A 14,494-nucleotide genomic window follows, 5' to 3' on the forward strand; every position below is an offset into this window, starting at 1 on the left:
ATTCGAGAGGTTTTTAACATTATTTTATTATCTTAGATAGCTTTTATTATTTATTCCATCTTTTTATTGAAGCAATTTTTATATAGGATTAGGAACCCCTTCAACATTTTTGTGTTAGTCAATCAAAAAACGTCAGCAAAATTATACTTAAAATAAATTAATTTTTGTCCGTAATTTAATTTGACGTATATTGTGTTTGCTAGCATATTTGAAATATTAATAATAATTATGAATATAATATTATCTGCTATCTGCAAAAGAAGTTGCCAATCAGTTCCCAATTGTAATAGATGATAATTAAACCAAAGTACTTATGTACTTTTAGCTACATAGCTTATTCCAGTTGTTAGATTAAAAAAACCAATTTGTTTATAGAAAATGCCGAATAATTATTAGTAAAATGTAATGAAGCAGTTGCAGTAATAATATTAAAAATGGGATGCATTAAATGATCAAGGGTCATTCAGAATTGAATGATGCAATTTTATTTGTTTTAACACCCACCTGTCACCCTCGTGATAAACAGGGATGTTTTCAAAGAATCTTTCCCCTAACTGATGGTAGTTTAAACATCTTCTATTATGGAGATTTTAAAGTATTTGAAGAGTTTTAAGTACTTGAAATATATACATATATATTAATATCTTATTGTTAGAAGTATACATTCAAATTTACCATTTATATGAAAAATCACTTCTATTTAACATTTCAAAAATTGGTATTAATATTTTTTACAAATTTATTTAACTACATAAAAGATTATGAATTTATAAAAGGCATAAAAAAATGAATCAAAAAAATTATTATTTTTTCCTTAAAAAAAGTAACCTTTAATTAAAAACAATAATTTAAAACCTAAAAAAACCTTTAAAATAGCAACCTTTAATTTTTTTAGGAATAAAACTTAAGCCACGCTTTTATTTAACTAAATATTTTCATTACTTTTAATTTTAAAATTTAATAATTATTACATTTATCTATTTTTTATTTATTGGTTATTTATTATATACTTATATAATTTATTTTTTACTTTTTAGAGGGTTTTTCTAATTTGTTTCCTTTTTTTATTAATGTTAATATTAATATTAGTTGAATAAAAGCTTTTTTTAAAAAATAATTTTTTATATGTAATCAATTATATTTTTGTAATTTTTTTTTATTTTTTATTTTTTTTTGTACTTATGTGCTAGTTGAACGTACGTAACAAAAAATTCCTACATTATTTTTATAATATAGTATGTGCGTGTTAGTTAAAAACGAGGTAAGCAGAAAAAATATAATATTAATAATAAGAATAATAATAAAAATAAAATGATAAATGTTTTAATATTCTTATACTTAATAAAAACAATAATTTATATTCATCGCTTACTGTTTAAAATTGGGAAGGAAAAGAATAGAAATATTTGTAAATTTATATTATGTTTATTTTTATGCACTTTTCAAGCTGATGAAATTTCAGAAAGTTTGAAATATTTATTTATGCAACTGTAAATTTAGCTTCCATTATTATGTAAAAACTAAAATAAAAATAAACCAAATATTTTAATTCATCAGAACTATTTGTAAATATACATTTTCTTGATGAATAAAGTTTGTAAAATATTAGCAGGGAAAACAATTAAATTAAACATACATTAATTACATTTTTAAATTAAAGGTTTTATTTTATATTTTTTATAAATATTGTGTGTAAACTTTATTGTAATAATTGTGGACAGAAGCACAGAGACGACCTGCAAACGAGTTCATGAGAAAACTAATGTTCGATAGAGTCCTAAAAAGTTCCTTTTTCTGTCAAATATAATGATAGTTATAGTAATGTAACGACAGTTGTTTTAATTAAATTATTTTCATTTTGTGTATATTTTTACTTATTTCATCACAGCTAATACTAAATTTGTATTTTTATTTCTAAAAAACCGTTACTGATTGAAATAAGAATAGTGGATAAGCAGAAAACTGTTATCACAAAAAACCTCAAATTTGGCATAATTAATTGAAATGCTTAACAATTAGGCAGTTAGTAAGGTAAATTTTAGATAACACGGCTTAAGATCGAGTAAGGTAAAAATCAGTAACTTTTGTTAGTTTTTGTTTCTTTTTCTTTTTTGTTTAAATTTAAGTAATTAAATAAGCTTCCATAAGTTAACAGAAAAGAAACTGGAGGTTAAAATTAAACTACCATAAATTTTCTACCACAATTATAAAGCTTTAAAATCGTTAGAAAAAATATAATATGAATAGCAGAAATCTACTAAAACTGTTTTCGTTTTTTTGTTTTTTAGTCTGTTACATTACAGTAAAACAAAACCATTAATCATGTAAAATTATTCTGTTTCTTTAGTTGATTATTCCTGGTAATTGCTTCTTAAAAAGTTATTAGGTTTTAAACAGAAGATGAATTATAATAGATAAGTCACGTAAAACTGTTTCGAGAAAGGGGTTTTCATTTAAAGAAAGAAGGAGCCTCCCCGTATAATTAATTTTACGTTTAAAGAATTAATGAGAAGAAAATAAAATAAATGTTTTGTTTGCAATTGTTTTAAACGAATGCATTCATTTGAAATACTGTTACCCGCTATGCGAGACGTACGCTAAATACGTAAATTAATCAGAAACGTTTACTATGCGGCTGATAAAGGTTTTTACCCGACTCTTTCAGATAAAGGGAAATGTGTTTTACTGTTATATTTGTTTGTGCCACCGTAACTCTAAAACGGCTGTATCAATTTTGATGAAATAAATATCAATCAACTCGTATCAGTCGCATAAATGTCATTGGATGTACGAAGATTTGAAAAAAAGACATAATTAGTGTAGTAAAAAATAGACAAAGAAGGGATATGATAAATGAATAATTAGAAGTAATTAACATTTTATTCGACATGAGTAAATTTTCTCACCATTTAATATTCTGGAGAGTTCTGGTAAGTCCATAGTATGTTGTGATTGCGAAAGACTTTTTACTGCCTCTGTAAAAGATCTCAAACCAGTTTGTGGGTGATATTTTTCGTTTTTTTTCTCTCTTACATCCTTATTTATAAAGCTAATCTAGGTAATAGAAAACCATAAAATTTTAATTTCACACCTCGATTGTTTTTATAATGAAAAGTAAAATAAAAAAATCAAATTTAGGAGATGTTTATAAGCTGTAGAGAAAATTATGTAACATTTGTGGTAATATCAATCATTTTTTAGATATTTTCAAGAAATATTGAATTTTATTCTCTGTTGTTCTTTCAATACTCTTTAGACTATCCTATTTGCTAGAACATTCCAGAATTTTAATGAGTACAATTAAACTTTAGAATAAAAAACTGAATTTTAAAAAACTAATTAATAACTTATACAGTATCAGTTTTACTCTAGACTGTGAAAGTTCATTATTCTCTTAAGCATGTTCTTTCTTTTTCTGTTTAGCCTCCAGAAATACTGTAAGGTGTTACATCAAAGGAGGAATGAGGATGATATGTACTAATGTAAATGAAGTGTAGTCCTTTACAGCCTCAGAACGACCGTTCCTGTGATGTGTGTTTAATTGAAACCCAACCACCACAGAACACCAGTATCCACGATCTAGTATTAAAAATCTGTATAAAAGTGCATTTAGTAGGATTTGAACATTAGAACTCTCGACTTCAATATCAACTGATTTGCGATGACGAGTTAACCACTAGACCAGCCCAGTGGGCTGTTGTATTAACAATGGTGACTTCGAATTCTCGAAGGTTGTCTTGCCAATCGTTGAGAAAGGGAAATCTTATTTAAATTCTTACAATTAACTGTTTCTTTATACTTGTAATTATCAATTTAAAAAAACGTTTGAGCAATAATAATAAAAAATAAAAACCTGTAAATTCTTATCGTATTGGTTCAATGGAACTAAAAATACTGCAACAAAATTAGAAACGTTACGAACAATTTTAATTTTAATACTTATGAATCTGTACTCATAAAATTAATATTCTATAGAACATTATCTGCTCTATTGTCATAGTGAAATGGATTTCGGATTACCAGTGGTAGGCACAGTCAATCTGGTATTTTACCAAACTTGTTTTGCGTGTAAATTTATCATGAAAGATAAATACGTAAAACTATTGTTTTCTGTACTCTAAACATAATAACGGCAATTACAGTACATTATTAACTGTTACGTTAGGTCGTTTAGTGGTTAGGATGCTTCGTTATTATCTACACTCGGGATCTTTTTCCGGAAAGAGTGCAGTATTTCTTTTCCAACCATTTCATCCAAAAGCAAACAGTTTATTGCAAGACATTTTAGCTAAATTGGGTATTCCAATTAGGATTGTTCTCCTGGGTCTTGGTCTCAAATAATACGCGTAGTCCCAGAGTGAAGATGTATGATCATTTACTCAGGTTACATATTAAATTATGAATTTATATAGAATAAATTCAGAAATTCGGATGTCTGTATTTGAACTTAAAATATAAATGAAATTCATTGATTTAATTCAAAAGAATGAGGGTACATACCAATGAAAATACTACTTAAATATCAAAATTACTATATTAAATGTCGGATATTTCCGTCAATGATCAAACAGGAAATTCAAGTTAAATTTTTCTGAATTTTTTTGCATTATAAAAATATTTATTCTAGAAATAAGTTATGATAGCTGTGTTGAATTTTCTGGAATAGAAAATACGACATTTGTTGATTTAGAAATTATGTACGTAATGATATCCTGAAACCACGGATCTAGAATCTCCATTACAGTAGAATGAACTAACACCTTGTTGTATTGAGCAGTTCATAATACCACTGAACAGTTGTTTTTAATATGTAGACGGTTTTACGAGAAAAGACATTCTGCTCACCGCTTTTCTTGCAATTGCTAAGCCTTCGATAAAGTGTAGCACACTGGCCTTCTTTTTAAAATCAAAAAGGCTTCAATCTTACAGTATTTAAGTATTTTCAGTTCTTTTTCAAGTAATAGGTATTTGAAGGTTAAATTCCAGATTGAAGAGTATTCCATAAATGCATATGTTCCTCATGGAAGTATTCTATACTCTATATACACCTTCGATATTCTGTTTTAACAATACAATAGCAGTTTTTGCTACTGTACTCCTAATTTAGTGCTTTTCTTTCTCCTTCAAAATATTTACGATCATTCACCTCATCTCTTAATTATTCGACGGAACAGATTAATTATAGATAATTATATTTTTTTATATTTAAAAAATAATTTAGAGTACTAATAAGAGAAATAAAATTTAATTTAATAATGAATAATTGTGCCTGCTATTAGGCACAATAGCCGTCCTAGAGCAGTTAGTCCTATCAGATAGTATTAAAGTTTTGGGGTCATACCCCAATTCAGGATAAGAATTAGTTAATTCTGATCCCAAATTTGTGTGGGTCACGATGTTAAAAGAATTTTCCATAAAATTCCATGATCTTTTCTTTAACCTGAATTGGATCAGTCGTCTGTAGCTTGTAATATTCTACAATTATTAATTATAATTCACTTTGTAAGTGGCCGAAGTAATATGTTATTTCTAGCTTCTATAAATTTTGTTTATAGGTATAATGCTGATTTCTAAACAGTAAATATTTTATAATATTAGATTTACTGATAAATTACTTATAAATATATTAATCAAAAGCATGTGAATGTAATAACGTGTATAATATGTACTTTAGTATATTATTATTAAGCCACCGGGTTGGTCTAGTGGTGAACGCGTCTTCCCGAATCAGCTGATTTGGAAGTCGAGAGTTCCAGCGTTCAAGTCCTAGTAAAGTCAGTTATTTTTACACGGACTTGAATACTAGATCGTGGATACCGGTGTTCTATGGTGGTTGGGTTTCAATTAACCACACATCTCAGAAATGGTCGAACTGAGATTGTACAAGACTACACTTCATTTACACTCATACATATCATCCTCATTCATCCTCTGAAGTATTATCTAAACGGTAGTTACCGGAGGCTAAACAGGAAAAAGAAAAAAGAAAGTATATTATTATTAACTTGAATTATGCCATTTTTATAGTTATTATTTTGTAAATGATTCGGCACAAAACGAATTTATTTATAAAATTATTAAATGGTTGTCAAAAATAGGTATAAGCAGATTTTTTCTTTTAAGGATATAATGATAATTCATTTGAATAGTTTTTTAATAACATATAAATGTATAATCTTTATATGTATTTTTAATAACTTTCTCAAAATATTTTTTTTTTATTTTAACTTCCTAATGTGTATGTTACAATATGTTTAAAAATAAGCAACCCCCTTACCATGGCCGAATAAAATGAGGATGATATGTATGACGGAAATGAGGTGTAGTCTTGTAGACTCAGGCCGACCATTCCTGAGAAGTGTGGTTAATTGAACCCCAACCACCAAATACACTGCTATCCACTGTCTAGTAATTAAATCCTTGTAAAATTAATTAACCTTTACTAGGATTTGAATATCAGAACCTTCAAGTTCAAAAATTAGCTGTTAAACAACTGATTTGCGACGATGAGTTAACCTCCAGACCTCAAAATAGTAAATATTAATTTATTTATTTTTCAGAGAAAAATTATGATTTGTAATATTTTTAAATATAACTTTTAAACGTTAGATTAACAGAAATTTTAAAACAGTGAAATTGTTTTTTACATTTTTTCTGAAGGGATATTTACATTTACACACAATTTTTCAGAGAAGTGAATCGTGTAATCCATCCCGTTTACCACGAGTTTGATAGAGAGAGGAATAAAACTATTAAAACTCAATCACGAAATTGTGAATGACTTAATTATTATTTACTTCTTTCCATTTTTTTTTTTTTTTTTATTTTTTTTTTAATATGTAGAGTTGCTTCAATTTCATCTAGGAATAATTGTTAGGCATTTTTAATTAATTGATTTCTGTTTGCTCTAATTACTGAATATACTTTATCTACTAACACATCCCTTAACACACACTGTAATAAGTTTCTTTCATAAAAAATATTATTTTATTAAATTTTATCTCCAGAAAAATTAAACCAACATTTATTAAACTTTACATAAAGAGCGTTCATAAGAAGGTCAATTATGCTTCAATGTTTGTGCGTCAAGGTTGCTTCGAGGACAGTTCTGTTGGCATTTCGATCAAACCTCCGGTGTTAGAAAGTTATTGCTCTTTATTATGTCAATGAGATTTTAAATTTTATTGTCTTGTGAAAAACCAACTCAGGTTGAAACCTAATAATCAATAAATTGCAATGAAACAAATAAATTCTCTGTTTTAGAATTTCATTAATCTAGAAATGACCAATGTCAATTAGAGTAAACCCTTGAATTTATCTCGATAATGCAAATACAATTAGATTAATTCGAGATTTTGGGTTCAATTTTAATGGTATACTAAGGCAAGATGCCCACATACATATTATAGGGAGCCAAATTTCATCATAATGTCACCTCCTCAGGGTCTTTCATAGATCTCTAACATTAGTGTATTAAATTTGATATATTATGCTTATGTACTGTTGCTATTCACATATCGTATAATATTCTGGAATGGATTTGCATAGACTAAACAATATTACATTTTGTAGAAATGGTATTTAGATTAGTGTTCTTCTTTTTTTATTCTTTGTTTTTATATACGTACACCCCTCCCGGAGCCGATTTAGACTAGTGTTAGGATTACTTATATTAACATCACTTACACTTATTAATATTATGCGTTCTTTATTTTACAAAATTCGATATTTTAATAATACTCACCTTGTATTTCTATTTATATCGTAAATGTATTTAAATGTCAAAAATAATATAAGTTCTTGAAATATTCAAGCGTGGTCATACGAGATTAGTAAGGAGTAGATCTTTATTCCTTACACCAAGACATTGGTCAGTAAAGTAAAAATAAAACTGTATTACTACTGCATTTTTAAGTAAATAAAATTCCTTCAAATCTACGGAAAATACAACACAAAGAAAATATTTTTAACAATACAACCAGACGAATTGATGAAAGCAGTACTTCATGCAATGAATAATTTTTTTTGGCAAATTTAACTGAGATCTTGTCATTTCGATTATAGCAAATAAAATAATATACGCGACCATTAACTTATTTTAATTTGACTTGCATGAAAATTTTATTACATAATTTTCAAATATATCTCTATTATATATCTCTAATAGTGTTTCCCATTGAAAATGAAGTATTCAGTTCTCTTGCTTGAAGAAGTTTTTTTCTTGTATTTTATATTGCTGCGATAAAAAGTATATAGTTAATTATTTCTACAACTTTAAAATATACAACTTTAATTATATGATTGTAATAAAAATTGTAATGTTAAGTTGAACACTTGTATATGTATTTGAATCTGCATTGTCTCATGCCTGTCATTGTTAGACAGTTGATTTTGTGTTTCACAAAAAAGTATTTATTTTTATTAACATATATGTTCGTACTATCCCAATATGCACAATATTGTGTTGATAAAATCAAAGAAGAAAGAGTGATACCTCATACTATACATAAATTTTTATTTTATTTTTTTGTTACAGTACCAGTTATACAAGTGGTGCTTATGCTGGAAATCCAAATTTATTTATCAGAATGGACTCCATCGGAAGCGGAAGTTACGCGACCATAGCTAGTCTTCACAAGTCGTCCGCATCACCTTATGCAACTTCATGTGTTACAGCGGATACAAAAGGACGTACCACTCATCATATATATGCCAAACCTCGGGTTTCTTATTATGCATCTTCTCAGCTGACTCAGATGCCTCAAGTAAGTTGTAATTACATTTTTAAACCCATGAACATTTAAAAACCATATTTCTTTATTTAAAGGAATTTAGTTTTTCCTTTATTTAAAATAAATAAAAAGTTCACTAATGGAAAAAACACTTCTCCGAATTTCTGTATTTCTTGATTTTTGAAAATTCTTAACTTTAAAAATACTTAATAGTTTTATTGCACTGATGTTTACGTAACATCTCAGAAGCCAAGAAATTTTGTTTATGATAACACATTTTAATTCTACACAAATTTTGATAAATCGGGAAGAATTAAACAGATATCTGTCCTGGGTAATTACCTCAATAATTTTTAGACTTAATAAAAAATGTTTAGTTGTACGAATATAATACCATTTAAAATAATATTGTCGTAAATATTTTAAAACCGATCTCATTGGCTGAGTGGTAGCGTCTCTTTTTCATCCGCAGGTTCCGGGTTCAAATCCCGGTATGGCATGACGTTTTTCATACGCTACTAAATTCAATTTTTATATCCCAGGCACAAGCTTCAAGCTTATATAATGAAATCATCAAGCGAAAAAAAAACAGTTTTCTAGAAAAGTATTGTTTAAGACTTGCATAAAGGCTGATGTTTTATATACTTTTCTATATTATAAATATTTCAAACTATCTTTTAATTATTTTTCCCCAAACGTGGCGTTGTAATGGAAAAATATTAAAACTTTTATCTCACAGAAAGAGCATAAAATTCGATTTTCTAGTATATTTTTCTTAAGTACCTGAAAATATAAAAATTTAATTTAAAAAATTATGATTAGAGGTGAAAGTAACTCAATTTATTTTAATAATATGGGGATTAAAAACTTTCTGTAACAAACAAAAAAAAGTCCAGAGGCAGTAGACAAAGCTGCCTTTTTTAAATTGAATTTATCGCTTTCCCTGATAATAGATTTCAACTCGATAAATTTATAAATGATACAAATACTTTATGGGTTTCTTTGAACCGCATTTCAAAAGAAAACAAGAGAAGGAATGTTACTTTATAACTTAGTAATCTTTTCAGAAAAGTAATAAAAGTCGGTTTGATTTTTTTAATTCATATTTTCTGGTACCAATTGCAATAGTGTGGTTATAATTACGTTGAAAATAACAAAATGTCAATAAATAAAAAAAGGTATAACGTTATGTATTTGTTAACTGCTGCAACCGAATGGTTGTACGTGATCTAATGTAACGTGATATAACTCTCTCCTTAAATTAATCTTAAAAATCTCAAACATGGAATTGCAGTTTTATTAAGCCTATTATTGTTTTATATACTTATAATATTTTATGTTTTTATATACTGTATTTTTTATACTATATTGTTTTACACATTATTGTAATGGAAGATTACTGTTTTCCATTCCCTTCATCACTGTGGCAAATATACTGATGTACATCGATATTGAAATATATACTTATTAAAATAAGTACTTAACCATAAAAATACTGTATCAATCTCTTGGTAAGGGCTGCTTGAATTACGACTATCATCAATTTAAGCCTTTTATTGAAACAGGCTACATACTAAAAGTAAAATAATTTTATTTAATTTAATTCCAAAAAAAAAATTTAGTTTTTTTTTAAATACGTAATTTTCATCATCTCATTTCTCATCTGAGAAAGAACTAAAAACAAAGACGCATATTACTTAGAAAGTAAATGAAATAGTTTGAAAAAAAATATTGATTTCACAAAATGTAAACGTTTTTAATTTTCATCAACAAAATATCAAAATTTTTCGCAATCGTGTAAATTATGTTAGGATTACATGGATTTCAAAATGTTTCATATATTATTTAGAATTTCTGAAGTCCCATGCTCATGACCAATCAGCAAATCATATTATTCAACATCAGAAAATACAAGGGAATACCCTTGTATTTTATAATAAATATACTGATTATGCTTTCTATGATATATTGACATAAATTATGAAGGCAGAAGGTGTCGTAGATTCACGCATATCCTCTTCCTTAATAAAAATACTAATAACTGAGAAAGTATTAAATTTACCCAAAAATAATAATTAAATTAAGATTCAAAATATTATGATAAAATTAAACTATTAAATAATAAAACGATAAGCCAGAAACTGAATAATAAATAAATACTTAATTTAGATCGATGCATACACATTATATCAATAAATTTTCTACTGACCTAATTACATTTAAAAATAAAGAACTACCGTTATTCATTACAGGAATCAAGGAAGATTGTAGGATAATATTGATCAGAAGAGTATGACTGTATTTGAAATTAATATTTGTAGTGAATCAGATATGTAAATCAGGTAATATGTAAACAAATCTGTTAACTGAATAAAAGGAAACTTACGAAGGTGTACAATTAAAGTTTCATAAATTTTAATTTATTTAAGTTATACTCGTACTTGAGCACTTGAGATAAAACAGAATGAAAAAATTGAGATTTATTTTATAAACATTATTTATTGTTAGAATTCGACAACAGAGTAATAAGAAAAATTTTTTTTCAAAACTCTGGGTCTAATTTCAAATAAATTTGAACGAATATAGTTTAAAGAGATAGGTAATTTATTATATTAACTAATTTTAATCTAATAAAATTTAGACTGGAATATCTTAGGCCCATTCTCGTAGTCAAAAGACTATGTTATATTTCACAAATGTAGATCTGCTACCTGGGTTGCTACAGTTTATTGTTATTTTTTTTTAGGAATAACGAAATTATCTTTTTATTTTTAGAAAATTCAGACATTTATATTTATAAATATTTCCATGATAGAATGATTCAGGAGGAGGAATTTTTTAAAACAAAGAATTCAAAATGGAATTTTGCTATTTTAAATTCACATTCAATTGGAAAAATGTAGTTACAGTTTAGAGTAAAAGAAATACAAAAATACTACATAACTTGATTATAAAGAATAGTTAAACGCAATCAAAATTATTTAACAAAATGATAAACCGTTTAACGTTTATTCTAAATACATTCCCAACTTTATGATAACGATGAGTAGCATTCAAATCAGTTTCGAAGCATACACTTAGTGTTGCCATCCTAAACTTTCAAACGCCTAAATTTATTGTACTAAAATTAGCTGTTTTTAATTTTTACAAATCCATAACATTTTTCTGTTAAGTTTTGTTTTTATAATAAGAGATATATATATATACTTTATATATATATATATATATATATATATATATATATATATATATATATACTTTTATAATAATAAAAGTAAATGTTTTCATATACTTTATTACACCAATTTCCAAATTACATTCTCTACAAGTTTTTATAAATAAAATTTACGAATTTATTAGTTATTTAAAAAAGTTATCTTACTTCAAACCTAAAAAACGTATTTTTGTCACCGAATTTTTCTGTTACAAGTTAGATGTCATGAAAACTACGACAGATATAGTTCTGGGACCTGTTTTATTCGATTTTTCAGATGAAAAAACATAAGAAGCCATCAAGTTTATATAACGCACTCTTATACAACGACTTCAGAATTTCAGTATGAACTCATTTCTTCGGGGAGTTGAAATTTTTCGCTAGCTTTAACTCGATAACAAAGTTTTTTTTCGGACATGTTTGTAAGAACTTCTTTCCTTATTTTAAAATCTAGAATTAATTTCCAAATTTTTATTAACGTTTTCTCCTGAATCACTCACATAAGAAAGAACACACTTGTTCAATATTGTAAACATCCTGAAAGGTAAGGAACCTTATGTTAAATGTCATGTGATTTTTTCTCATGCAAACCCATTTTGATCGTAATAAAAAAATTATCGTTTAATAATATATCCGAAAATGTCTTGCTATGAACAACGAAAACAGTAATATTATTATCAGTGAGATACGCCCATGTAATTATCAATTATCACATGAAAAAAGATATACAATGGTTTTATCTGTATTTGAGTTGGGTAAATAAATTCCATTCATTCAAACATAGAACACTTTAATCCCTTAAGTAGACATCTTCGCATGGTATTATCATGGAAGAGAGTAACATTTAATGAAGTGAAAAAATGTTTTATAATAACCTGCCTTTTGAAATACATAATAAAAGAGAATGCTATGACGTTAACTTAAAAGAAATCATAGTTCTTATCATGAATTTGTTATGAAAGTAAATTCAGTTGAAAATAATTAAAGTTAAAAAAAATAACATCGGTTAACGAGAAAACGTTAATAATAAATATATAGCAATTAAAAACTTATGAAGGATGAGAAATGCATTGGAGCTGTAAGTGAATGAAGAAAATTTAAAAAGTGAAACAGTTGAATGAAAGAAAATTGCAGTGACATATTAAAAATAGCAACAATAGATTTTCAAAATAGCAAATGAAGAATAGTTGAAGAAATATAATGAGGTAGAAAAAATGTGTTTACTGCAAGACTAGACATAACATGCAGAAAAATAATAGAAATATTTGGGGAACTGAAGCTAAAATATATTATCAGAGATATGAATAGAAGAACTATTTTGTAGAAAGAATAAAGAGTTAGCAGGTGCAGTATTGCAAATAAATACGGTATACGGTATAGAGAAGAAAAATTATCTCAAAAAGTGATTGAGGTGGAAGAATGTTTTTCAAAGAAGAATCTATACTCAGTCTTTCATAGAACTTTTAAAGATTCAATCAAGAATAAACAATTGCAATTAATGGTGTACCGTCTGAATTCCTATGTTCTCTGAGGAAAAGCATAGAACATTAATTAATAGATAAGCTTTGTTCATTAATATTCACAACTTATAAGACTGTTAACTACCCTAAGAAGTTGAGAAAAGTTTAACTTCTATCAGATCAAAAAGCAAAAAAAAGATAAATGTGAAAACTAACACACTAAAGTTTAACATTTCACGCATTGACAATGTATTAGTTAGAGATGAATAAGAGAGTCATGGGAAAAGGTTAACTGAATACTAATTGGTTCGATTTCAGATAAAGTCCCTTTATCCGAATAATTTTCTCCGAAAAAGATCTGGGGAAGTGATTTAATGATGCAGAATAAAATATTTAAATAATAACTTATATTTAATTAAAGTCTATTTAATAACTTAAATAAACTTATATGTTGGGATTGAAAATTTATATTCAATCGGTACCGTAATTTTAATAATTGATGGTAGTTTTATTAATAAGAAATAAAAAAAATAACGAGAAAACATCTCACAGTCGCTTTTCAATATATAAATTAAAGAAACAATAGAAAAACTGAATGAAAAAAGTGAAAATGGGGAAACAATTCAAAGAAAGAAAATAAAAAGTTTAGGATATCTAATCACAGTATCCTTTCAACTAAAAATTGATTAGGTATTACACTTAACAGAATAAAATTATTCCTAGGAAAGGATTGAATTAAAAAATAAATAATAGCAAAATGAACATGACGCTAAAGAGGAATTAGATAGAAGATTACGCGTTAAAAGAAGTTGCGGTATTGTGTTAATTGTAAAAGAAACTTACCAGCTGTGGAGGAAGATAGGTAATAAACACAAAAAAGGAGCAAAATTCTATTTTATTAACTTAATATTAAGTAAGATATCACAAGACGATTTGAAGAAGAGAGAAAATGTTTGGCAGCATCTTGTAGAGACAAATTAAGGTTGTTGGTCACTACTTAAACCTGTAGAAGACAAAAATTTGAATATATAAAACAAATAACAAAAGATGTCGGTATAGTAAATATAAAGGCCACAGGGGAAAAAAGG

General features: G+C 26.6%; 1 protein-coding gene across 2 annotated transcripts in view; it reads left to right on the forward strand.

Annotated features, from left to right (window-relative positions):
• The window catches only part of LOC142325780 (tyrosine-protein kinase Dnt-like), a 509,730-nt gene that overhangs the window by 373,832 nt on the left and 121,404 nt on the right, over nt 1–14,494 (forward strand). For both annotated transcript variants that reach the window (XM_075367813.1, XM_075367820.1), the window contains exon 5: nt 8,537–8,765. In XM_075367813.1, coding sequence (XP_075223928.1) covers nt 8,537–8,765 — 229 coding nt within the window. The remainder of the gene's footprint in view (nt 1–8,536; nt 8,766–14,494) is intronic.

This window comes from Lycorma delicatula, chromosome 1 (assembly GCF_047948215.1).
Source record: "Lycorma delicatula isolate Av1 chromosome 1, ASM4794821v1, whole genome shotgun sequence".
Lineage (NCBI taxonomy): Eukaryota > Metazoa > Arthropoda > Insecta > Hemiptera > Fulgoridae > Lycorma > Lycorma delicatula.